The sequence below is a fragment of the Macrobrachium nipponense genome, chromosome 41 (assembly GCF_015104395.2).
Source record: "Macrobrachium nipponense isolate FS-2020 chromosome 41, ASM1510439v2, whole genome shotgun sequence".
In the NCBI taxonomy this organism is placed as follows: domain Eukaryota; kingdom Metazoa; phylum Arthropoda; class Malacostraca; order Decapoda; family Palaemonidae; genus Macrobrachium; species Macrobrachium nipponense.
The window spans coordinates 56,570,137-56,597,666 of record NC_061102.1 but is presented as its reverse complement, the minus strand read 5'-3'; the positions used below and the strand labels follow the sequence as shown (position 1 = coordinate 56,597,666).

Below are 27,530 nucleotides of genomic sequence, written 5' to 3'. Positions count from 1 at the left end.
CAAGAACAATTTCAAGGAAAAGGAACTAAAACCAATAACAAATTCTGAGCATATTTATTGTACAGTAGTACCTCAGACTTTGAACTTAATCCATTCCAGAAGGCTGTTCGAAATATGAAACAAATATCCCCCCTAAGAAATAAAAGGAATCAGGATAATTAGTTCCAGCCAAACCAAAAAGACCCCCTTTATATATTTTTTTCTATTATTAATGTATTCAAAAACTAAATCAAGAGTGTAAAATAATAAAACTGTACATTATATAAGGTAAAAAAAAAAAAAAAAAAAAAAAACAAAAAAAAAAAAAAAAAAATCTGTGTACAATTTACAACCGATTGGTGGAAATGGCGCACGGCCGGCTGAGCAATGGAGAGAGGAGACGGGAACCCTTTGAGGAAACCAAAATGGTTGCAGTAGGCAAAGTTTGATAAAATTAATTTTATTCACGTTTTACGAGGTTAATCAAAGGCATCGATAGTACGTATGTGTCCGATTGTGTCTGTGAGAGAGATTGTTGATGTGTTTAAAATACCAAATTTGTAACTAATTTGTATTTTTCATAACTAACAAACCTTCGGTCTTAACATTAGGATTTACTAGCGCCAAGCTGGAAACCGGTAGAATTAAAATTACACTTGTGAGATCCAGGGACTAATGGCATCTATACCAGGTCACGGGGCATGTATACCCAGAATGCCCACGGCTACTTGTGACCCATCAGTTATTTTCCTACCGCCTTTAAGATAAGACGTGTTACTGTCTATCTCATTTAAAGCCGGTTTTTTCAGTTTGCCCGTTCTTTATCCATTTCATTTTTTATTTTTCATTCCTTTTCTTTCTTCAAGTGTGATCAGTGTGTGGTAAGAGTGTATACGTGGTATGATGGAGAATTTTGCCTCAACATCGGGATCGTCTACCACTTCGAAGAGGAGACAAAGGAAATGCCCAGGAGTCAGTGGCTTCCCTTGTTCTAGGTTCCTAACTTCGGTGTCGATGGATCCTCATCCAACGTGTAGTAGGTGCAGGGAAAACGCATGTACGGTTACTAATCCGTGTTTTGTTTGTCGCGGTTGGTCGGTGGAACAGTGGAAGAAGTTCTATGGGAAAAGCCAATACAAAAGAAAGGGGGTGACGCCATCTTTGGATGACCAAACCTTACCGGCTTCTTTTGTATCGGTAATAAACCAGGCTGCTCCATATGTTTCTCCACCTGCTTTTGAATTGTCTCATACCCCTTCGATTTCTCCTAGCGGTTCTGTATCGGAAACGTCAGGGGGGGCCTTGGGTAATTTTATGAATAATTTGCACTCTCCTTTGTTCCCAGCAAGTAGAGGGGGAGATCCGCCATCTTTGTTCCAGGCTCCTGCTACGCAAGCGCATAGGTTAGATGGTACGTGGTCAGCGCTAGGCCTACCAGGCGTACCAACCTTGGATGGTCTGCTTGCGCATTATATGACGTCACGGTTCCAGCAGGGTCCGGCAGCGCTGAATGTTCCTCATCCCCCGGGCTTGCAATTTATGGGAATTAATGCCGCTGCTTCACCATCCCACTCAGTATTTACAGCGATGCAGAACGTGGGAGGTAGTTTGGCAGCAAACGTGCGGTTGCCAGCAGAAACCTCTCAGTCTCTCCCTACGAGAGGGATGACGTCACAACATACGTCACACTCTGCACCCAGACGCTAATACGCCTTCTGACCCGTCAATACAAACTGTAATGCAGAAATTACAGGATATAGAGGAGAGAATGAATAAGAGAGACAAAAAGAAAAAGTGTGATTCGCCTTCTTCGTCTTCTTCCTCTAGTTCGGCGTCATCGCTAAGTCCGATAACGTCACGGCGAGCGCCAGTCAAGCATTGGAGGAGGATTCGGGAGTTCCTAGCGGATCCTCGGGCCAAGAGGAGAAGAATCAATTCTTCCTCTTCTTCGGACCAAGACTGTCATTTCCAAGTCAGCAAGAAGGTCGGAAAATCAGTGGCTATTAAGCACAAGGTTGGCAGACGAAGCCGTTCGCAAGAGTCCGAACAAGCGAGAGAGGTGACGGCCGGCGAGCTAGCGGCCGAGGCGGAGTTGCCAGTTCGGATCGCAAAAACTGCGATACCTCTGGTAAAATCGACGTTGGCGGCGAAAGGTGCAGCAGAGGATGGAATGCAGGTCCCAGTTTCGCCCGTAAGGCCGTTCAAATACGTACGAAGGACGATAAGGCTCCTATTAAAAGTACGAAAAATAGAGAGTTGGCAACCTCGGCGGATACGTTCGTGGAAGGCAGTGTCCGTCTGGATAGAAGGCCGAGGCCGGGCTCTCCGACGCTCGAAAACGATGCCAATGCTAATAGAGACGAACTTACCTCTGTCTTAAGGGAGCCTTCATCTTGGAGATCTAGACGAGATTCTCGCTCTAGATCCGTGAGCAGAGAAAGAGTGAGACGTTCTCGTTCCTCTGCTGACTATCTGGGATTCGAGCCAACAGCGGCCAGCAAAGATCAAAGAGACCGCGCGGAATTCCGGGCCGTCGGTCAGAAGATAGAGGCGAGACAACATCTCTCGTGACGGAGAGTGGTACACTAGAGCCGGAGGAAGGAGAAAACCAAGAGTTTCTGGCCTCGTATGCAGAGGTTATTGATTTGATTCGTCAATTCAATAGCCTTTGGCGGAGAAGACAGAAACACCGGCCAGTATGCTTCCTCCTGGAATTGACATGGCGTTTGGACTAAAGAGGATAACCAAGGTGTCGAATTGCCTTGTTCGAGTCATGCGGAATCGGTCTTGCAACACGTAAACGCAAAGATTGCAGGGAGGGATAATTCCTTAAGATCTAATAGATCATTTAAATTTATTCCCCTCCAATGATAAAGCAAAGGAAATATTATACGACACCGAAGGTCCCTTTGCTGTCTAGACAAATGAACCCTAATGTTGTAAGGTTAAGGCCTGGATTAACCTTGGATCAGGTTAAAATGGAGTGCCCTTCGATGACGTACCAAGAGGCTGCTACGTTAGAAGCAACAGCTTCTGTCTTTCAGGCTGCGTCCTGGTTAGACCTTTGGTCAACAGCAGTGGCGAAAATTGCATCCTCGGAAGCAACAAGGAAAGTAGTCGATGAACCATTGTTCATTAGATTACTAGAGTCAGGGTCCAAGGCGATTGCGTACCTGACAAACGTAAGTGCCAATGTTTGGGCAAATCCTTGGCTAATGATGGAGAGATGCAGCATTGGCTTAGACTAAGCGGCAATGTGGATTTGGATTCCCTGTTAGCAATGAGGAATGGGGATATCTTGGAATCGCAACTACTGTTGCCAGAGGTCATACTGGAAGAGGCGATAGATAGAAGAAGGATGGACACTAACGATAGGTTGGTGCAACAGGCAGTTAGGAAAACCTCTAACAGTCAAACTACTCCTTTGGAGGGAAGACAACAGCAGATGTCTCGAAAGAAGACAGTGAGACATAGCATCCCTAATAGAGTCACAAGACCCTCTTCCCCAAAGAGGATAACTCATCGGCCCTTTCACAATAGAAACAACAGAGGAAGGGCAATAGGGGAAGAGGGAGAGGCTCAAGAAGATAGGATGGGCGCCTCCCATCACTCGGCCACACCAGTGGGGGGTTGCCTGGCAAATCACTGGAAGGTGTGGCAGGAACTAGGGGCAGAGCAGTGGGTGGTGGATGTTCTCAGGATCGGGTATTTGATTCCGTTCGAGGTAACCCCGCCCCTGACAGATCAACCATTACCCCACGTCACTTATGCCCACAAATCTCAGAAGGCCACTATTCTGCAGGACGAAGTGAAGAAGATGATGGAAAAAGGAGCTGTGCAACAAGTATGCAGTACGACAAAAGGCTTCTACAGCAGGATTTTCCTGGTACCCAAAGCCAACGGGGAGTGGAGGACAGTAATAGACCTGTCAACGCTGAATCTGTTTATAAGGAAAACCAGTTTCATGATGGAAACTCCGAAAACGGTTCTACAAGCAGTCAGAATCGGAGACTTTATGCTGACAGCTCGATCTAAAACGGACGCATACTTTCAGATACCAGTCCATCAGTCTTCAAGGAAATTTCTCCGCTTCAGTCTTGCAGGGAAAGCTTTCGAGTTCAAGGTCCTGTGCTTCGGATTGACAACGTCTCCTCAAGTTTTTACAAGAGTGTTCACCCTCGTGTCGGCGTGGGCGCATGCTCAGGGGATCAGGCTAATAAGATATCTGGACGATTGGCTGGTGATAGCAAAGTCCAGGGAGAAATTACTCAGGGACAGGGCGGCCCTCCTGCAGCTTTGTCACAGCCTAGGTATTGTGGTGAATCAGCAGAAGTCGCAGCTGGATCCAAGTCAACGTTTGGAATATCTGGGAATGGTGATAGACACAACACAAGCCAAAGTATTCCCGACAGACCAAAGAGTAGAGAAATGCAAACAAGTGGTGAATGCCTTCCTGGGAAAGCAGACACAGCCAGCAAGACAGTGGCAGGTGGTGCTGGGAATCCTAACCTCCCTGGAGAAGCTAGTACCACAAGGAAGGCTACACCTTCGGTCCCTACAATGGAGGATGAAGGAGTTTTGGTCACCAACAGTAGATCACCCGTACGAGCAAATTCCCTTGTCGGCAGAAGTGAGGGAAAAAAAAACAAGAAAGACTTGCTGTGGTGGGTGGACGACGACAATCTGACAGTGGGTGTCCCCCTTCAACAATCCTCCCCAGACCTCTTGCTGTTCTCGGATGCGTCACTAGAAGGCTGGGGAGCCCATATGGAGGAGTTGATGGTGTCAGCAAAATGGAGTTGCAAGGACAGAGAACTCCATATAAACGTGCTGGAGTTGAAAGCAGCTTTCCTGGCTCTACAAGAATTCAGGGAGAGAGTAAAGGGACACTCAGTGGTATTGATGTCAGACAACACCACAGTAGTAGCTTATATAAACAAGCAAGGAGGCCTAGTTTCTCGGCAGTTACATGTGATGACAGTTCAACTTCACCAGTGGGCTATAGAGAACCTGGTAGACATCAAGGCCAGGTATATTTCGGGAAAAAGAAACATAGTGGCCGACAAGTTGAGCCGCAGGGATCAGATTCTGGGAATGGAGTGGTCCCTACACCAACAGGTAGTGGACAGGATGCTCATGTTGTGGGAAGGACCGATCATAGACCTATTCGCAACCAGGTACAACAAAAAGTTGGAAGTGTATTGTTCAGTAGTCCCGGACGCAGAGGCAGTAGCAGAAGATGCGCTACAACACCCCTGGGACAATCTGGACGTGTACGCATTTCCTCCATTTTGTCTAATCCGTCAGGTTCTGAACAGGGTAATGCGGTCTCAGAACCTCAAGATGACCCTGGTAGCCCCGTTATGGCCGAAAGCAGAGTGGTTTCCAGACCTACTGGAACTCCCTAGTAGATGTGCCAAGAGAGGTACCTCCATGGAGCAACCTTCTGTGTCAGCCTCACGTGGAGAGGTACCACCAGTCGGTGAAGTCCCTATCGCTTCACGGGTGGAGACTGTCAAGTATCTCCTCCGAGAGCGAGGGTTTTCGCAGAAAGCAGCAACTCAGATGGCAGGTAATATCAGAAAATCATCTGCGACAGTATACCAAGGGAAGTGGTCAGCATACTGTGATTGGTGTCGTAGAGGGAACGTGTCTCCACTCGGTACCACTATTCAGCAGTTAGCAGACTTTCTGATATATCTCAGAACAGAAAAACATATGTCTGTATCTGCAGTGAAGGGGTACAGGGCTGCTCTAGCCTCAGTCTTACGAATGAAAGGAATGGACATATCGTCTTCATGGGAGTTGGCCATGCTGATGAGGAGCTTTGAACAGTCATGCCCCACCAAAAGGAGCTAAAAAGCCCCAGATTGGGATCTGACCAAGGTACTGAGTAGTCTGACAAAACCCCCCTACGAACCACTAAGGCAGTCCACGGATAGGAGCCTGACCCTGAAGACAGTCTTCTTATTGGCCCTGGCTTCAACCAAAAGGGTGGGGGAGCTACATGGCCTCTCATATCTCATAAAGCACTCGAGAGGTTGGAGATCAATGGTGTGCGAGTTTGTCCCAGAATTCGTGGCAAAGACCCAAAATCCAACAATAGTAGACGGCAGATTCGACTCCTTTACCATACCTTCCTTGGCAGACTTTGTAGACAACGACAAAGCTGAAATGCTCCTGTGCCCCGTCAGGCACTAAGGGAGTACTTAAAGAGAACAAGGCACTCAGGCCGGGGTGCCAGAGGTTGTTCGTAAGTACAGGACGAACAAGAAGGAAGTGTCCAAGAATACAATATCATTTTGGCTAAGGGAGACGATCAGAGATGCTTATACTGCAGAAGACAGAGGGTCAGATAGCCAGGTGGGAGCTAGAGCTCATGACATCAGGGGTGTGAGTGCTTCCCTGGCATTTAAGAAGAACATGTCTGTGGATAAAATTCTGAAAGCTGGCGTGTGGAAGCGCCAAACAACTTTCACCTCATTTTATTTGAAAGATGTTGCCCATAGATCCTTGGACACCTTTTCCTTGGGTCCAGTGGTGGCGGCCCAACAAGTGATATAGTTCATCCAGTGCCCCTGGCGGGTCAGTTTGCGTCTAGTCTAAGATGAAGGTATGAAAGTAGAATGAATGGGATGACTGGTCTTTTTTCTTTACTACTTTCTTCCTACTCCTTTAACTACGGGCAATATGAAGGAGAGTACCGTCATGTGCTGGAACGGACTAGATGCAGGTGAGATGGTCAGCCATACTGTGAAGCTATCTTAGCTGATGATATACTTTTCAGTAGCAACACACCCCTCTGGATAATAAGGAAAAGAGGGGTGAAGGTGGATCCAGTCGCAAGGGACAAGAGTAAACAATAGAATGGTATCTACACCCAGTGGGAGGAAACCAATAGATCCGCTTATATCTTTGGTCCTAGGTTCATTGTCCATTCTCTTAGAATTTCCCTATATATTCGGAAATGGATAAGGTGGCAAACTCCCAGTCAGTTGTAGAGACTTACCTCCCTCCAATAGTAAGTCTATCCTAATGTTAAGACCGAAGGTTTGTTTCGTGTATGAACAAATACCAATTTGTAACTAATTTTGTATTTTTTCATAACTAACAAACCTGAGGTCTTAACAGTTAAAGGCCCACCTCGAACCACCCCTCTAGCAGTCTAAACTGGGTTAGAAATATAACTGATGGTCACATGAGAGAGATTAATTAGGCCACAATACATCAACTTACTTTTGGCAAAAAGCAGAATTCAAAATAAACATGAGGGTTTTACAAACAAATAAGTAATAAGTAAAGAATGCAAGAAAAGGAAAGAGAGATTAAATAACCTTTCACAAGGAAGTCACTTAAATAAACAAACAAAAGGCACTCAGAAGCTGAACACGACGCCAGTGTATTTGTTATGGAGGCGAGTTATTTTATAGTGGTAAAAAATCATAAAAAGCAAATGTCACAAGATAGCTATTTTACCTTAGCAAAAGAAGCGATTTGGCCAAATTGAGTGTAAGTGAAAGAAACAGGTGAATAATCATCCAAGATCAGCTGGTAAGTCAGTAGAAAGCAGACTGCCATCTTCCCTCTCCTCTCCTCCTCATCTCACTAAGGGCACCAAACACTGGCTCAAGCAAGTCCCCCGCCTTTTTTTTTTTTTTTTTTTTTTTTAATATGACAATTTGTCGAAAATTGCATTTTTCCTAACTATACAAACCTGAGGTCCTTTAACAATAGGAAGGTAACTAGCGGCAGCTGGGACGGTCGTAAGCTTCGAACAAGGGGAGAACGGTAGTTAACGGCTTGTCCGATCGTGCGCGCGCCGCGCGCCCGGGCGGTGAAGAATCACTTTTGCTTTAGGCCCATACAAAAAGTTGCAGAGTGAGGGGTGGTATGAGGTGGGACTATATGTAAAGGACCTCAGGTTTGTATAGTTAGGAAAAATGCAATTTTCGACAAATTGTCATTTGTTCCGATACGTAATACAAACCCTCGGTCCTTTAACAATAGGAAGACTCACTTCTTGGTGGGTGGAATCTGAGTCTTTTTGGTGAACAGACTGGTGTTCGTCCAACCTTGGAATGCCTCCCTGGTCGTAAGAGCAAGGGAGGGATCCAAACCTCTGTCCGATTGATCGGGGTGTGCACCGCAGGATCAATGGTCAGACCTCTGAGCCAAGTACTAAGAGAGAGGCAAGCGTATCTCTTCGTACCAGCATTGTAAGAACTTGTTCCTGTACAGGAGCCAACATAAAGTTATGGGTTTGTCTCAAGTAGGCATCCACTCCTTCCCCCTTGTTGGAGGGAGTGGAGGATATTTGCTTCTATCCCTAACTAAAGGGATAGATTGGGCTCGGTCGAGTAGCTTACCTGCATCGAATTCCCTTTCCAGCATGGTGACGACCGTGACCCTCTGCCCACAGGTAGAGAGAGAGAAAGATGGAGAAGAGAAGCCAGTCGCACTCTCATTCAACCATTCATTCCTACAGTCACACCAGGAATCGATGCTGTTCTGCCTGCTCGGGTGCTGGGTAAGCTTACACAACGTGTTGAGCAGCCACCACAGGTCCCAAGGAAAAGTATCCAAGGACTTGTGGGCAATATCCCGAAGGTAGAAGGACGTGAAGGTAGTCTGGTTGGCCCAGACACCTGCCTTCAGGACCTGCGCCACGGAGAAGTTCTTACGGAACGCCAAAGAGGGTCCAATACCTCTGACTTCGTGGGCTCTCGGTCGGAGCGTACGGATGTCGTCACTACCATCAGCCTCGTACGCTCTCCTGATCACCTCACGCAGCAGAAAGAAAGTGTGTTCTTGATACTTCTTTCTTGGTAACCCCAGTGCTAACGAAGAGGCGTCGACACTCAGGCCTGAGGTGTCGAGTTTTCTTCAGATAGCGCCGTAGCGCCCTCACAGGACAAAGCAGCATCTCATCCGTATCGTTGTCGGTGAAATCCATTAGGGAGGGGATCGTGAAAAGACTCGAACCTGTCGTCAGGGATCGACGGATTCTGAGTCTTAGCTACGAAATTCGGGACGAAATCGAGCGTCACAGATCCCCAGCCCCTGGAATGGTTTTACATTGAAGGATCAGACCATGAAGTTCCCCTACTCTCTTCGCCGATGCCAGGGCCAGCAAGAAGAGGGTCTTGAGGGTCAGATCCTGTCTGACGACTCTCGGAGTGGCTCGAATGGTCTTCGAGTTAAACTCCTAAGGACGAAGAGTCACATCCCACTCAGGGGGCCTGAGTTCCCTGGGTGGGCAAGACCTTTCGAAGCTCCTCATAAGCAAGGAGATCTCGAACGAGTTCGAGATGTCCAGTCCCCTCAGTTTTAGGACGAGCGCCAGTGCTGCTCTATATCCTTTAACTGTGGGTACTGAGAGGAGCTTCTCTCGGCGAAGAAACACGAGGAAATCCGCTACCTGCTGAAGAGTGGCTCTGAGAGGAGATAGACCCCGTCTACGACACCAACCACAGAAGACGGCCCACTTCCCCTGGTACAGACGAGCTGCAGAGGATCTGTCTGACGTGTCCAAGCCATCTCTGTTGCTGCGCTGCGAGAAAAGCCTCTCGTTCGCAAGAGATGGTGGATAACAGCCAGCCGGTAAGTTGTAGGGGACTGGACTGCTCGGTGGTACCGCTCTACGTGTGGCTGGGCTAGAAGGTTGTGCCAGTGGGGCATCTCTCTCGGTTCTTCCGCAAGAAGAGCCAGCAGGTCCGGATACCAAACGGCTTGAGGTCGTTTGGGAGCCACCAGGATCATCCTGAGATTGGGAGTGACCAGCGCTCGGCTGATCACTTTCCGAATCAGACAAAAGGGAGGAAAGGCGTAGACGAAGAGGTTGTCCCAGGGGTGTTGAAGAGCGTCCTCTGCAGCTGCCCATGGGTCCGGCACGGTCTGAGCAAAAAACTTGAAGTTTTTTGTTGTGCCGGGTGGCGAACAGGTCTATGACCGGACGCCCCCACAGGTTGAAGAGCCTTTCCGCCACTTCTGGGTGTAGGGACCACTCGGTCCCTATTACCTGATCCCGACGGCTGAGCTTGTCTGCTACTACATTCCTCTTGCCTGGAATGTAGCGTGCTGACAGCTCTATTGAGTGAGCCGTGGCCCACTCGTGCACCTGCACAGTCAACTGGTGTAGCGGGAGAGACACTAGGCCCCCCTGCTTGTTGACATATGCCACTACTGTGGTGTTGTCGCACATCAACACCACCGAGTGTCCCATCAAGCGGTCTTGGAACTCTTGGAGAGCGTAAAACGCCGCCTTGAGTTCTAGGACATTGATGTGAAGGTGCTTGTCGTGATGGTCCCACACACCTGCAGCCAGCAACTCCTCCAGGTGTGCGCCCCATCCCTCGGTCGATGCGTCTGAGAACAGCAGCATCTCCGGGGGGGGAGTGCGTAGAGGCACCCCTCTTAAGAGGTTCCTGTCGTCGAGCCACCAGGCTAGGTCCTGCCTCACCTTCTCCGTGATGGACACGGGGAAGTAAGGTGGATCCTTTACCTGTGACCAACTCTCCCTTAGTCTCCACTGGAGAGACCGCAGGTGAAGACGTCCGTGAGGAACTAATTCCCGAGTGACGACAGGTGGCCGATCACGACTTGCCATTGCTGAGCTGCCTGTTCCTGCCGAGACAGGAACCGGCCGGCTGCCTCCCTGAATTTGCTGATCCTCAAGTCTGCGGGGCGGACTTGAGCTGCTACCGTATCGATCAGCATACCCAGGTACTTCATCTTCTGCTTGGGTTCGAGATCGGACTTCTCGTAGTTTATCACGATCCCAGATCGCGACAAAACTTTAGAAGTCGATCCCTGTCCTGCAGCAACTGCGAGCGGGAGCTCGCCAGGACCAGCCAATCGTCGAGATACCTCAGAAGACGTATCCCGTGCGAATGGGCCCAAGCAGACACCAGCGTGAACACTCTCGTGAACACCTGTGGGGCGGTTGAGAGACCGAAGCAAAGTGCCCTGAATTGGTACACCGTCCCGTCGAAGATGAAGCGGAGGTACTTTCTGGAGGACTGATGGATGGGTATTTGAAAATACGCATCCCTCAGGTCCACTGAAAGCATGAAGTCGTTCTCCCTGATGGAGTCCAGCACGGAACGTGCTGTCTCCATCTTGAACCGAGTCTGGCGAACAAATCGGTTCAGGGGAGAGAGATCTATCACCGGGCGCCAGCCCCCCGATGCCTTTTCCACTAAGAAAAGGCGGCTGTAAAAGCCCGGTGACCGATCCACTACGACTTCTACAGCTCGTTTGGTCAGCATGGTCTTGATCTCCTGCCGAAGAGCGTCGTCCTTTGAGGATCCTAGAACATATGTCTGAAGATGGACCGGGTTGGAGGTGAGGGGTGGCCGAGATTCGAAGGGTAGTAGATATCCCTCCCGAAGGACGTCTACTATCCAGGTCTCGGCACCGTAGCGCTGCCAAGTTGCCCAATGGCTCGCTAGGCACCCCCCCACTTCCGGCAGCTGGTGAGGGGGAACGCCGTCCCTAGCGTTTCCCACCTCGCTTCGACTTCTTCCCAGCACCTCCTCGGGGAAAGGAGGGCTGGTTACGGCCTCCTTTACCAGAAGTTGAAGCAGGAAGAGTCTTTCCTCGGGGCTTCGATGGAGCAGCCGTCTTAGCAGCCGAGGAAGCGCTAGCTAAACTCTTAGGCTTAGCCGCAGTTGTACGAGGTTGCCCAGAAACCTTCGTAACTGCTTGGTGAACCAGATGGTCACTGTCATCAGTGCGCCGTCTTTCCACCGCAGCGTCCACCATCTCTCCGGGAAAGAGAGCGGAGGAACTCTTCATTGGTCCGTTACGGAGTCCATTTACCGCCTCACGCCCGGCCCCCTTGGCTACTCGTGTAAGGACAGCGTCCCTACGACGGAGAACCAAGTTGGCCCACAGGTTTGCCGTCTGATGGGCAAGGTAGGAGATGGCCCTACCTCCAGACTGGCACAGTCTCCTGAAGTCGGGGTCGTCTTCGAGGGCAGCGCCCCCGGAGTCGGCCGCGACCTTGGATACTGTGAGGGACCACAGATCCAACCAAGAGACTGCCTGGAAAGCCGCCATAGCGGTAGCTTCCAGGCCCAGTGCCTCCTGCTGCGAGAACCACAAGTTCTCCGACAGGAGCTGGCTGCATTGGGACAACCACCTGGAGTAGCCTAGCTAGCTCCGGGTTAACCTGTTTGGGCGGTATTGGATCCACTGATGGCACGTAGAACTTCCGCTGTCGCTGCAGAGGAGGAGGAAGTAGCTTGGAAGACCGTCCTGACTTAAGTGAGTCCTCTCGTCCTGAGACGAAATTCTCCACCTGGTCAAGGACTGAGCCTGCAAGCTCAGATCGCGGCAGTCCCACCGTCAATTTGGGTTCCCTCTTCAGGCCCCAAAATGACTCGAGCCGGGACGTGGGCTCAGATGGTGGTAGCGGCGATCCTTCCCCCAGGTCGTTGTGCTGACGAATCAGCGCAATAACCTGGGCAAAGTTCCTCTGGATCTCGGGAGTCACAGCGTCCTGAGGAGTAGGACCGTCCAGTCCCTCCAACAGGAGCAGCTCTCGAGACCCTCCTCCTTCAGAAGGAGGAACAGCAACAGACCCCTGACGGTCGCCTCCAGCCACTTGCGCGTACGACCTGGCTGGTCCTAAGACCATGCCTGGTGCGTGCGGCATCGTGACGGGATCGTGAGCGGCGCACCTCTCACGATCACTCCTAGCTACCTCGCTCTTCCCGGTGTAGCCCGAGGAAGTTGAAGGTATAGGAGAGACAGACCTGACGCTCCCCCCCCGCTCGCTGGCAGGACCAGCGTACGTGGGGGGCTGCAGCCGATCACCAACCCGCGGTGGGGATCGATCTGCAGGCCTGGCCGTGCCGCTCACCTGTGGCGAGCGGCTCGACTGAGCACGTCGACCCCGGTCCCGTGTTGTCAGACGAGCTGCTGCTGGCCACCGTCTCCGTCCGGTCCCTGTGGGAGCGGCGGTCAGGTGATCTACAGAGCTCGCTTTCGCGGTGAGACCGGTGAGCGTCCTCACGGCACGTCAAACCGCTGGTACCAGCCGAAGCTGGTGCCGTTGGTCGAGGGGACCTCTTCCCAGCCTCAACCCGTGGCCGGTCAGAGACCGTCACGTCAACCCGAGGTACCGGCTGGTCGCTACGAGAGCGGCCGCTGGCCTGGCGAGAGTCACTTGCGCGACTCTCGACAGTCTTCTGCTCCGTGCCTCGGTCATGACGGTGAGCAAGCTCAGGCGTCTTGACTTTAGCTGCACGGTCGCCCGAAGGAGACCGTACACTCGGACCTTCTCGCGAACGAGAAGTCGAGCCGGTACCTGGCTTAGCAGCAGTGCTACCAAGACCAGGCGCGGATGTACCAGCAGTAGCCAGCACATCCTTGGTCCCCGTCTTCTTCTTCTTCTCAGAAGAGGAGACGGGTCCTGTTCCCGAGGGAACAGGAGGACCAGCAGAAGCACCCCCCGTCACGCCAGAGCGAGACGGGCCCTTCGAAGGTCCGCAGGAGCCTTCTTAGGGGGGAGGAGGCAGCCTTCTTCTTCTTCGGCTTGGAAGCCTTAGAAGTCGATGGGGGAGAGGCGGCAACAGACGACGAAGAAGACTATGAAGACGACGACGACACCTTCCTCTTCTTCTTCCTCTTCTTCGTCAGCTCTCTCAGGACGGACGTCAGGTCTTCCATCCACGGAAAAGTCGGGCCAATTGCCGAAGCAACACGCCCCGACTGATCCTGTCCGGAAAGACCTGAGACCGGTGCAGCACCTCCATGACGAGACGCGACGTGGGCAGGGGCAGGCACGGCAGGAGCGGCAGGGACATCAACAGCAGGACCAGCACCATCAGGACCAGCACCAGCAGGACCAGCAGCAGCAGGACCAGCAGCAGCAGCAACATCAGCATGAGCGTCCCGCACCGCGCGCTTCGTAGGAGCGGCGCGAGCGGCTGGGCCAGCAACACTAGCTGCAGGTACGGCAGGTACGGCAGCATAGTCCGGCGTCACAGGCATCTCCAATTCAGCCAAACTCATCATTGGGACGGGCGGCAGATCCAGGGGCGAACTTTTGGGACAGCGAAAGTCGAGAGTCGGCAGCACATAGAAACCAGGTGGCGGCGGCACGCCCCTCTTAGGTACGGCAGCAATCGGCTTTTGGATTGATGCCGTGGGAGTCACCGACGCAATGTGTTGCGTGTAAACCACATGAGGAGGGGCGGCGTACGCTGGTGTGGACACTGTATTAGTCGTTGTTGTGACTACACCATGAGTTACAACTGCCGACCCCGCCAGACGTTGAATCAAGCCCTGGATACTGGGGGCGCCCTGCAGTCCCAACGACGCCCACACCTGTCCAAGGTCGTCACTCACAGAGGGCACACCTGAGGGAGGAACAGTCGGGTCAGTTAGAGGGGCACCCTCACGCCTGGGGGAGGACGAACCCCACCCAGAGCGGACGGAAGACCCCGAGTACAATTGAACATCCGGGTATCGGGCACCCTCCTCCACACTCGATGGATCGAGTGAGGAGAAGGACTCCGAAACCCCCCCCCGCAGGGGAAGGCGCAAATCGTGGGGGCTGAGCTGGAGGTAGGAAGGATGACGAGGTATCCGTCACCAACGGAGTCGCTGGAGAGCTTTCCGACGACTCCTTGGTCGATCTACGCCTCTTCCTACCCTCGTACAGCACCCACTGCGCCTCGGACCAATTCACACAAACATTACATGGTTCGGCTCGGGAGCATTCTCGCCCCCGACACCGATAACATAATTCATGTGGATCAATGTCAGGATAAGAGCGGAATCCGCCGCATTTACGCCCCTCCAGCCCGGGACACACTCTACGGGCAGCTGGTGGGCGCGGCGAAAGCTCTTCTTGATCCATAATTAATTCAATTCACTTCACAATGAAAAATGAAAAAAGAGTACTTACAATTTCATTCAAGACCACAAACAAACCAGTCAGAAGAAATTGTAAACATCCAAAGCACACGACGAAATAGCGGGCAGAGCGATGACGAACACGTCCTGTCACACCACGGCCGAAAGCAAAAGTGATTCTTCACGCCGCGCGCACGATCAGACAAGCAGTTAACTACCGTTCTCCCCTTGTTCGAAGCTTACGACCGTCCCAGCTGCCGCTAGTTACCTTCCTATTGTTAAAGGACCGAGGGTTTGTATTACGTATCGGAACAACTGTATTGCATTTCATTGTTTTCATGTTTTATGATTATGTTAAATTTAATGTAAAACATCACTATTTTTTTATGTGAATTGGTACCACTTTTACGTACATATTAAAGATTTTATTCTCTTCTCTCCTCAACAATATCATGACGCACGTTAACTTAAAATCATTCATACATTATTCCTCAAAAATATAAACGTTCCCTCCCTTTTTCTCAAGTTAGCTGTGCATTGCCGCAATGACAAATGATTTTGTTAATCGTTTATGCTAAATTATATTGTGAAAAGCTTTGTTCTTTCATTTACTACTTTGCTGAATATTCAACTATAATACCGTTTCTGTATTGCATTTGATAGTTTTCATATTTTATTACTGTGTTGAATTTATTGTGAAAGTCCCTTTTTTATGTGAATTAATATTGCTTTTACATACATAGTGTAATATTTTAACTTTCTCTTCTCCTACTCAAACATAATTATCAACACTCCACCATTCAGTTTCAAGTCAGCTGCATGTGACATACAATTTTGTACACCTTTTATACTAAATTTTATATTGAAACACTGTATTCTTTTAATCATTTAGTTGACTATGGTTATCACTAAACTATACGTATACTGCAAATGAAAAAACATGTTAATACAGTTTTCCTTGGAGGACGCAGTAGGCTGTTGAATATAAGTATAAACAAGATAATCAGTCAGTTCGAAGTATGAGCATTTGTTCGACAAATGATACAAAATGTTCTTAAAAATTTAGTTTGAAAAACGGACTGTTCGACATGAATGTTCGACAAACGAGGCACCACTGTCCAATATTTACGATGCATCCTTGGATGGGAAGTTGTGACAGCATTCCCCTTTACCCATTCAACCAAAACTGAATGTCTCTCAGCTCACTCCGACTATTATATGGCAATCTGAAGAGTTGCCAAGTGTTAAAGGGAATTAAGAACATTTTTCACACAAAATTTGTTCAAACTGTATGGGGCCAAATCTTGAACATATATGTATGCTAACAGGACTTTACCACAAAGCTACATGTAAACATATATGAATGTTACCGATCCACAAGGGGTTAAGGCATAGAGTATTAAGATAGAAAGCTCTCAAAATGCAACTTTGTCAGGGAAACATGAAAATTAAAGAGCCACCACTTCAGTAAATTTTTACTTTTTGTTTTCTCCGTAAGTCCAGTAAAACTTGTTGGATTCCATTTAGATTCCAAACCCTCCATTACAAGATTTTCATTGCCCAATATACAGTGCTTGAGAAGATATTAGGCTTCAAACAGCCTAATATCTTGTCAAATTTTGAAGGAATGGGAAAGTTGATTAGAAATCTCGTCAGTGCATTTGGCTGCTTACAGTGCATAGAGAAAGGGGTGGAGCTTAAGACACTTGACAAGGAGTGAACTCTCAGCACGCTCCCACCGCATTTTTTGCCTCCTAACTATCACTTTATTAGCCCCTGTGACCAAAAAGGTGATTTGAGTCAACAGATAATTGCACAGATATGTGCAATGAAGCAATCTGGCCTTAAAACAAAGCAGATATTTGATCAGCTGAGTGTGATAAGGCCTTCAGTTTGATGCTGGGTCGCTAGATTTAATGAAGGTGGCAACCATGAGTTTCGATCTCAAAAAAAAAGCAACCTGGTATGTCTAAGAAGACTTCTGATTAAAGTTTGACTGTTCTCAAACATCAATTAGTCTTCTTAGGCATACCAGGTTGCTTTTTTTGAGACGGAATCTCATGATGCCACCTTCATTAAATCTGGCAACCCAGCGTCAAACTGAATGCCTGCTCACACCCAATGGATCCAATATCTGCTTAAGGCCACATTGCTTCAATGCACATATCTGTGCTATTATCTGCGGACTCAATTAACCCTCTTGGCCCATGTCAATGTCACAAGGGGCAATAAAGTGATATGTGGTAGGTAAAAAATGTGGTGGGAGTGCAGACAAAAAATATATTCAGCTTCTTTCAAAACCTCTAAACACGACTGAGAGCTCTCTCCTTGTCGAGTGTGTAAGCTCCACCCCTTTCTCTATGCATTGTAAGCATCCTAATGCACTGATGAAATATCTCAACTTTTCCGTTCCTTCAAAATTCGACAAAATATTAGGCTGCTTGACGCTAAGCAGCCAAATATCTTGTCAAGTACTGAGTATTAAGAGAGTTAATGGTGAACAAGTACTGGCAGAGGCTCATGATCATGTGGAGGGGAAACTGTCAACTACAAAGTAGTATTAAGAGGACAACTATCTAAATAATAATAGCAACATACCTGATGAAGGGGAAAGAGAAGTCTGGATTTGTTTTTTTCTTTTTATAATCAAATAGCCCAAAGAACTTTTACTTCCCTAAATAATAAAAGATTGACAATTCATAATCAATAATAAACAAACTGCCAAAATACTTCTGAGTGATTTTTTTGTTTTACTAACAAAAAAGCATTACTGAAATTGACAAAACTAAAACTTACCAATTCACATTCTTCTTCAAACTCATTGTCATCAGAATGCTGGCTCACATTATCTGAACCACCTCCTTTACTCAAACAAAGACGTGCAAGTTCCATAGCAGTCTGGTAATGCACTGCTAACTCACTTATCTTGACACCAAGCTCCTGCAAAAGCAACCATGAAAAATGTTAACCTAACCAGGGAGCATGAATAACATGTCATTTTTACAATAAAATAGTTTTGAATATACTTACTCAGTAATTACACGGCTATAAGTTCCACTTATATGGCAGCTTGAATTCAAACTTTCGCAGGTAACACTTCCAACTTTTGAGCAGGTGACCAGTTCCACCGAATAGCAGGAGAACAGGAACAACTGTGAGCAAAGAGCTCAGTTTGTTCATGAATTATGTCCATCAGCGGGGAGGAGGAAAGGCTCTGATCATGTAATTACTGGGTAAGTATATATACAAAACTTTTTATTATAAAAAGTCATTTTTGTATAAGTAACTTACCCAGTAATTACATGGCTGATTCCCATATTGACAAGAGGTGGGAGACATGGACATAAAATACTCCAAAATATTAAGTTATTTAATAAATCAAAATAGAAATGCTGCTAGCACTGAATACAAGCTTACAGTTTCCTTATCAGTTAAGACAGCTGGGATACTGCCTCTGCCTGGTGCTCATCTTAACCTGTAGTGGTGTGGCATACATGGGAGCTTTACAGCAAAGATTTATGTTCAAATGCTGGTAAAGCATGATAGGTGCCTGCCCTTGCCCTGGATGTTTCACCAAATTAAAACCACCATAGTACAATATTGTCAACTACACTGCAATAAAAACACAACCCATCCACTAAGTGGTGGGTGCTTCAGGTGCCTCAAGTTAAGTCCATTAGTGTAATCTGCTCTAGTCACTGTTTTGCAGAGGGACAATGAACGAATCCCTCTGTTTTTCCTTATTTACAACAGCGCTGTCATAACATCCAAGTGGACTGCCACTATCCTCTGGGACACCTCTTGTGTAAAGGCTTGTAAATCCAGGAGAATATCCTTGAGTTCCTTTACATTTATTTATATATATACACCAATGCAGTTGTTGCTTGATTTTGTGAGTTATCAGGAATACAAGTCTGGGTGTTTCAGTTTGTCTCCGCTGACTGAGAAAAAAACTGAGGTGTCCTCATGTGAAGCCTCCCCCTTGGACATGAATTGTTCTATGAGATGCCATTATTCCTAAAAAGAATCATCCATCTGTTCTTTGAGCATTACTGAAGAGAAAGGAACTCGTCTACAGTCTTAAGGCAGGAATTCACTCCCTTGGGAGATGGAAAAGTCTAAAAAGCTTGAGTTTAGCACAAACCCCAAACAAACTATCTCCTGAGAGGGAACCAGCTGGGATTTCTGAAGGTTTAGGAGTAAGCCAAGTCCTGGACTAAAAGAAGGGTCTTGCCAAGATCCTCCATGTATTAAGTTATCTGACGTGGGACGAAGAACCTAATCATCCAAATAAAGGGGGATATTTATGCCCATCAGATGTAGTTATCCTGCTAAAGGAGCTAATACACGCATGAAGACTTGCTGTGGCGTCGACAGTCCGAAGCAAAATGTTCAAAACTGGAAGACGCAGTCCTGGAAGGCAAATCTGATGTACTTTCTTGAGTCCGGGTGAATAAAGACGTAGAAGTATGTGTTCTGTATGTTTATCGGGACCATCCAGTCTCCTTGTCGTATGGACACAAGAATGGAATGATTGGATTTCATTCCGAATTTTGTTTTCTGTATGAACATATTCAGGGCGCTGACATCCAGGACCAGTCTCCATCACCCAGAAACCCTGGGGACTACAAACAGGATATTGCAGAACCCCTCTGATGTTAAATCATCTACTATCTCTACTGCTTCCTTGGAGATGAGGGTGGACATTTCCTCTGTGAGGGCCAAAAACCTCTCTGACCGTATAGAATAGGCTGTCAAGGCTATGGGTCACCTTGACTAAAAGATTTTACTTTGAAAGGGATAAAATACCATTCCTACAGTGCTTACAGTCCACTGTCTGTTCGGCTCCTCTCTTGTTACACTTCCCCTAAAACAAATGGAGTCTTGCCCCTACTGGAGCACAGAGGGCTTGAATCTCATTTCTTAGCCGAAGGTTTAGTTGGGGGCTTTTTGATGGACTTTAGAAGCGACACATATGTTCGGTCTTGCTCTTCCACTACTTAAGTTTTACTATTATCGCTGGCTCACACGTGTATACAAAAGATTAGTTGGTGAATCAACTCAATAATAACAAAATAAGTAAAAACTCATCCTAAGATTCGATTGAAGGTTACTAAATACGCGTTTCAGTGGGGATGCACACCACTGAAATGAAGTAAACAAATGGAAAATAATGAACAAGCTACCACCATCACAGGTGTTTAACCGATGACGGTAGGAAAAAACTGAGCTTTCTGCTCACAGTCATTCTTATTCCCACGCATGTGGGCAGAACTTGTCTCCTGCAAAATTTAAAATTCAAGCTGCTGTATAAGTGGAACTTATAGCTATGTAATTACTTGGTAAGTAACTTATACAAAATGTAATATTTAAAAAAAATAATCTTAAGATGGCAATCCAAACCTTATCAAGGCACAACAGTAATATCATTGAATTCGGAGGGGAAAGGAATTATTTCTAAGATAAGTATGCACACATTAAGTCACTTACGTATTACAAAATTTATTTTGCATCAATACTTACTTTATTGTCACCTATTCGTTCATCATCGATGATTATGTGAAGCAATAATACCATAATTTCTGATATAAATTTAAAACCATTCTTCCCAGCAGACAAGGCTTGCATTAGGTGCTGAGAAGATATAGATTTCTTTTTGTCGGTCAGCACAATGTCTCGATAACATTCTATAAACTCGACAATCATGGTGATGTCACCGAATAAAGAATTCGGAATGTCCTGAAATATCAAATCAATTATTAAATTTCAAAATCATAAGAATACAATAATCTCACTACCAATCAATGTTAGTTCAATTTAAAAAACAAGATACTCTAATATTCATATCATGAGCAGTATCATAATTAATCTACAACTGGAAATTCAGAGCATCAATTTAATCACTTGGACACGCAAAAAGTCTACATCAAAGAGCACAGTACAGTTATACTTTTTTATCAAGACAATTTCATCTTTATACATGAAATAGAACTATAATAAAAAAACCTAAAACTTTAATTTAAAAACATGGCAATGCAAAAGATGAAATAATTTTTATATTTCAAGTGCACTGAGGAAGATCCATTTTCAGTGGTAATGCTTCCATTAAGAAATAGTCATTATTCTCTTGTCAGCTGATGACCCTCCTCCCTCCAAATTCTCAACTCCCGTATTCGCATTCTTGACATTTGCGTACTCACGTATTGAAAAATTTCTCTATGGACCATATCTACCCATTATTTGTGGAAAAGTTTCATTTTCTATGAGAACTATCAACAAAATGACAAATTTTTAACCAATTTGCATTTTTCATAACTTAAAAACTATCAATTTCATGATTAAATGCACTTTTTGTTATCAAACTATTAAAACAAACCAGGTATAAGTGTTTTTCTTAAAACACCTGAGTTTCAACTAATAAAATGGCAGTTTTAAGCATTTTTTAGGGGTACTATTCTCTTTTGCACACAAAATTATTTATATAAGGAAAATTAAATATTGAAAGTATCATAAACTTATTTTATGTATGGAAAATATCATTGTAATTTAAACAATAGTACAATAAACACACAATACATATATTTGTGTGCATGTTTGTTATGTATATAATGACAGTGTTGGTTGAATTCCAGTGGCATTTACTGCACATAAAGTAAGTTTAAGATATTTTCAGTATTTCAATTAACCTTGTATAAATTAACAATTTTGTGGGCAGGAGTTGTAAACTGTACTCTTACTTGACTATGGAACCATAGGTTTAAGGACCTATTCTGCTTTAATGGATCACAGACCTACTGTATACTGGACTATATACCACTAGACTATACAAGATGTGCATTTAACATAGTTACTGGTGGACGGAGTGACTCATGGTGAGTAACAATATTATGCAACATCAATTTAGGGAAATCAGGCAGGAAAGAGGTGCCACTACTTCTATAGCCCATAAATTCACTAATGGCAACTTTTACTCACTAAAATCCACTGGGCAGCTCATGCGAGAGTTAGTTGGGATCTTAAGGGAGGATGTAGTGCCTGTCTGTCTCACAAGACATCTTTTTGTAAATTAGTTAATACAGGCAGTCCCTGGTAATTGGTGGGGTTCCATTCCCGGGGGTGTGCTGATAAGCGAAAACTGCCATTAACGGAAACTTAACGATTTATGGTGCTTATGGCTCCGATGACCGATATTGACGCCATAAGCATCCTTATAGCTTATGGCGCCGATTAAGAGAACTCGGCTCGTTATGGCTCCATAAATCGCTGATTTTATGGCGTTAGGCAATCGCCATGAAACTGGATTGACGATAATACCAAGGGGTTCTTGTTGGTTTTAGTTCTTATCTTTTATGATAGTATGTCAGTCATAAATATCATTTTATTGCATATTCGTTCTCAGTAAATTTACGTAAACATTTTTCAACAAGTATGCTCAGAATGTAACTAATTTTATTCATGTTCTGATATTGTGTGAGCTATATTATAATTTTACAAAATAAAATAAATTTATTTATTAGAAAAATCATGTATAACTTGGTAAAATTTAAGACTGTCTTGTAAAAGAGGCCCCACAAGGGGTTGTTATTTTCAACTCGTAGAAAGTTACAGAAAATTTTTTAGAATTTGTTTTCTTACATCATGTGCATTTGTATATCTTCCTCTTTCCATTGGTGTTTTCTTTTTTTCCCCAACCTCAAAGTTTTGCCAGCCTGGGGTGCAGCATATTGATTTATTACCCTTTCCATTAAGGGTTAAATTTGATTTGATTTATGTAGATTTTTGGCATCATGCCAAGCACAGGGGCTACTAAGGCCAATCAGCGCTGAAACGGAAATTGACAGTAAAAGGCTTGATAGGCGTTACAGAAGGAAAACCTCGCAATTGCACTGACAGCATTAACCCCCCTAAGGGGATTAAGGGTTAAATAAACAATCGTGAGATCATTAATCTCTCTTATTCAACCATAGTTTAATCCAGGTTCTCCTTGTCTGATGGGGTTTTCCAATTTCTTCTGCAAGAGTGCAGTCTATAGTTTCATCACTGAGCAGGCAGCTATGTCCTCACTATACCAAGTTTCGACAAACTGAAGTGAATCTGAACGTCTATGGGCAATGCAGATACCAGTCAGAATGGAACCTCATCCACCAGTTGTATCATCTATGGGACCCTCTACATGCATGCAGGTTAGCCTTCAACTTTATAAACTCACTATTATGTATGTTACTTTTAACATCATATACTGAAAATCTCTCCCTATTTCTAAATAAAAAATTCATGGTCACAACCAGAGATGTCCAATGGAGGTAGGAATGGGAGGGAGTGGGGTGGGTTAAAATGTTTTCTGCTATACCTTAGTTGCTTAGTTATCGCTTGTAAATCATAGAAATTGTTATTACAAAAAATTTTATCTACTGTCTTCTTTGCATGTTTTGTTTGATTTCTTTTCTGCCATACTATAGCTATATATTTTAATAATATTAAGAGTTTACCAGTAAGCACTATACCTATTCAATATTCCCTTCTAAAAAGAAGTCTTATATGCAACAATTAGAGTAATTCAGTGTTGCATCAATTAGAGTAATTCAGTGTTTTAAAATATTCTTATAATAAAATGAAGTTTTATAAATATACTTACCAAGTAATTACTTAGCTAATGATTAGCCTCACACAGCATCCAAAAATGTAAAAAATTTGCACGCAAGTGACTGTTGCCATGTGTGGGTGACAGGTCCTGTCCACCCCAGTGGGAACTCAAAAGCGACTTTATTCAATAGCATCATTCTAATTTATGCCACTAGTCTATGAAAATCAGAGGGGAGGAGGGCATGCTCTGATTTAGTAATTATATTTTATAAAACTTAATTTTATTATAAAAATACATAATGAATCCCACATTGCAAGGGAGGTGGGATGAATGGACTGAACTAATCAATGTAAAAAAAGAATGTAATTATTGTACGAGAGGAAAGGTTAACACTTGCTCACCAGGTAAGAGAGCTACAGTGGAAGATGCTTCCTCTGGTGGTGCTAATCTTAACCTGTAGTGGCGTGGTAGTGAGTCGCCTGTACATCGGTGAAGTCTTGCAGCGGGGGATCTGCCCAACGGCTAACAAGACTCAGTATAAAAGTTTCATTCCCTTGCCCTGGGTACAGTACCAAAATAACATGACCAGAGAATCAACCTGTCACCTTATGAGTGTTACGCCAACTAAGAGACACTAACCAACTGACCGACTGGTGGGTCCTCCAGGTATCCCCCAGGCTCCCTGTAACTTGACATCCTTGACACAAGGAAAAGATAAGGCAAGAGTTCGTGTCCCTCCTATGCTTCCTCACCCAATACCATGCCAGCCAATGCCAACAGACCAAGGGTACTGCAATTTTCAAACACTTTCTACGTCTTTCAAATAATATAACGTAAATATTGACTTACACCTCCAAAAAGTTGATTGAAGTTTAAAGGTGAGAGAGGTGGCAGCAGCTCTGACTTCAGGCGGTTTCACTTTCAGCAATGGAAGCGATTCCTCCTGTAACCGGGAATGAGCTTCAAAAATTGTCTCTAATAAGGAACGAGAGACCGTTCTTGGAAAGCAGACGGGAGGGGCTCTTGACCAAACACCAGAGGTTACTTGAGGATCCCCTGAACTCCTCAGTTTTCGCCAGGTAACACCTTAATGCTCTGACCAAATAGAGAGCTCTTTCTTCTTCGTCCGAGCCCAGGATACCAGTTTAACTCCTAATAGAAAGACTGGGACCATGACTTATTAGGATCCTTGTTCTTAGCTAAGAAGCCTAAGGTGAAAGAGCCGACCGCATCCCCTTGCGAGAATCCAACTCTTTTATTGATAGTGTATAGCTCGCTCATGCATTTAGCAGTAGCTAACGCTACAAGAAAAAGTGTCTTTCATAAAAGATCCTTGAGAGGGGCAGAGTTGAAGGGCTCGAAAGTTGGGCACGTATGCCACTTTAATACTACGTCCGGGCTCCAGGAAACTGAAGTAGACTTCTGCTTAGAGGTGTCAAAAGATTTCAACAGGTCATGAAGATCTTGATTAGTAGAGAGGTCGAGATTACAATGCTCAACACCATCCTAAGCATGGCTTGATAACCTTTAATTGTGGAAGATGAAAGGTTCTTGGAGGTTCTTAAATAGAGAAGAAAATCTGTGATTTGAGTTACAGACATCTCAAAAGACAGGATGTGATGTCTGGAGTTCCATCTATGGAAGACTGCCCATTTTGACTGGTAAATGTTACTAGTCGACTGGCATCTGCACTTTGCAATAGTTTCTGCAGCTACTCTTGAAAATCCTTTTGCCCTGATGAGTTTCCTGACAGTCTGAAGCCTGTCAGAGCAAGCGTGGACTACCCTTGGAAGTACCTTCTGAAGTGTGGTTGTCTGAGTAGCCACGGTCTTTGGGGGAGTAATCATGGAAAGTGGGCCAGCTGTGAGATAAGAACTTGTTCAGAACCTTCCTGACTAGACTGAAGGGAAGGGAAAGTGCAAAGATCCAGTCCCGACCAGTCGATCAGTAGTGCGTCCGTTGCCCTTGCTCAAAGTTTGGGGCTGGGGAAACGATGAGAGGAAGGCGGTTATTCCTTGATGTTGCCAACAAGTCTATTAGTGGTCTGCCCACAATCTCCACAGGTCGAAGCAAATTCTGTCGTCCAGAGTCCACTCAGTGGGAAGCACTTGCTTCTGTCTGCTAAACTCGTCTGGCCAGGACATTTAACTTCCCCTGAATGAAGTAGGTGAAGAGTGCTGATGCTGATGGGTCCACAGTAGCAGCTCTCACGCCATTAGAGGAAAAAGGAGTGTGTGCCCACCGTTTCTTGATGTAGGATAAGGCTGTGGCGTTGTCCACATGCACAACCACTGTCTTGTTGCACACAAACAAGGAGAAATGACATAGGCCTAAGTGAATGGCCTTCAACTCCTTGACGTTAATGTGGCGCTTTGTCTCCTCTGGGGACCTGGTCCACAAAACTTCCTAAGATCCAAGAAGGGCTCCCCAGTCCAGATCCGAAGCGTTCAAGTAAAAGTCCAGGTCGGGTTTGGGGGGGAAGAAGGGATTTCCCCTGTGAATATTTTTCTTCTAGTAGCCACTGTCGTAGATCGGTTTTTATCTCCTGTGAGACAGGAAAACTCATCAAGTCTGGTTGAGTCTTCCTGTTCCAGTTGGCTTTGAGGAAGAATTGAAGATTTCTCGTGTGTAACTAGCCCAAAAGAACGAAGGTCTCAATGGAAAAAAGCATTCCTAGTAGACTTATCCACTGAAGAGCACAATGGGAGAGCAAGGAACTTGGAGATTGACTGAATGCAACCCGCAATTCTCTTTTGGGATGTAAAAGCCTGAAAAGTCAGAGTTGAGAATTATCCCCAAATAAAGAATCTCCTGAAACAGAATCAACTGGGACTTCTGGAGATTTAGCAGGATATCAGGTGAAGCCATTTGGCGAGAGGAGAGAGAACTCGAGAATACTTGTGGTGGTGTGGAAAGACCGAAACAGACAGAAACTGGAAGACTTTCCCTTGGAAGACTAATCTTAGAAACTTCCTTGACATTGGATGAACTGGAATATGTAGATAAGCATCCTCCATGTCTAGGGTGATCATCCAATTGCCCGGATAAATGAATGACATGGCTGACTGGCTCGTTTTCAACGAACTTGGTCTTTACTATGAAGCGATTGAGAGGGCTTATGTCTAGTACTGGTCTCCAGCCCCCCAATGTTTTGGGGACTACAAACAGGCGATTGTAAAATCCCTGGAAATGAACTTCTATCACTTCCTCTATGGCCTGCTACCGAAGAAGGGATGACACTTCCTTTGCAAGGGCCAAGTGCTTTTCTGAACCTCTCGAGTATGCTGTCAATGTGATAGGTGACGAGACTAAAGGAGGGTTCTCCGAGAAAGGGATGCAGTAGCCCTCCTCTAGTAGCCTGATGATCCATGGCTCTGCTCCTCTGTGAGCCCACCTCTCCCAAAACTTGAGGAGCCTGGCTCTGACTGGGGTACAAAGGACTTCTTGCTCACTTCTTCGATAGAGACTTGGTGCCGGAGTGCTTCTTGACAGACTTCTGATGGATGCGCAGGTTGGAGCGGGTTCTTGAATGAGACTGTGGTCTCTTTGCGCTAAAGGGATGCTGCTGGAGTGGAGAGACAAACTTTGGATGAAAGGGCGCAGATGAAGAAGGCTTGGTGCGAGACGATTGGGTAAGGAGATCCTGTGTTGACTTCATCTGCAGGTCTGTGGCTATCTGCTCTACCATGGCTTGCGGGAAGAGATGAGAAGGGTCTAGAGGAGCAAAAAGCTAAGCTGCCTTCTGTGAGGCTGTAACTCACTTCAATGTGAACAAACACCACAGGTCCCTCTTCTTCAGCAGGCCGAAGGTGAAGAGAGATGCAAGCCCCCTGTGCCATCATGCACGAAAGCACTCTCAGAAGGTCTGTTGAAAGAGTCAACCGTCTCTGTAGTGTTCTCAATCTTATTAGCGAGAGTGCCCACTGTCCAATCAAGAAAGCTGAATCCCTCAAAAGCACATTGTAGAGGCTCTTGACGAGGTGATTCAGCTTCGCCGATGAAAAGAATACCTTTGCAGAGGCAAAGGCCGCATGGCATGAAGGGTCAATGAGACTAGAGAAATCCCCTTGGGAGAAGGCAGTAACTCCAGGGAGGGGCTTTC

At 45.9% G+C, this 27,530-nt stretch overlaps 1 protein-coding gene across 3 annotated transcripts in view; it reads right to left on the bottom strand.

The window, feature by feature from the left end:
• Positions 1–27,530, bottom strand: part of LOC135212778 (tyrosine-protein kinase BAZ1B-like) — a 245,752-nt gene that overhangs the window by 160,658 nt on the left and 57,564 nt on the right. For all 3 annotated transcript variants that reach the window (XR_010313993.1, XM_064246550.1, XM_064246551.1), the window contains exons 9-10: positions 20,368–20,583; positions 17,641–17,784 (exon numbers count right to left, since the gene is read on the bottom strand). Coding sequence is in view for 2 of the 3 variants with exons in the window: in XM_064246550.1 (XP_064102620.1) it covers positions 17,641–17,784; positions 20,368–20,583 (360 nt within the window). In the remaining variant the exon portion in view is untranslated. The remainder of the gene's footprint in view (positions 1–17,640; positions 17,785–20,367; positions 20,584–27,530) is intronic.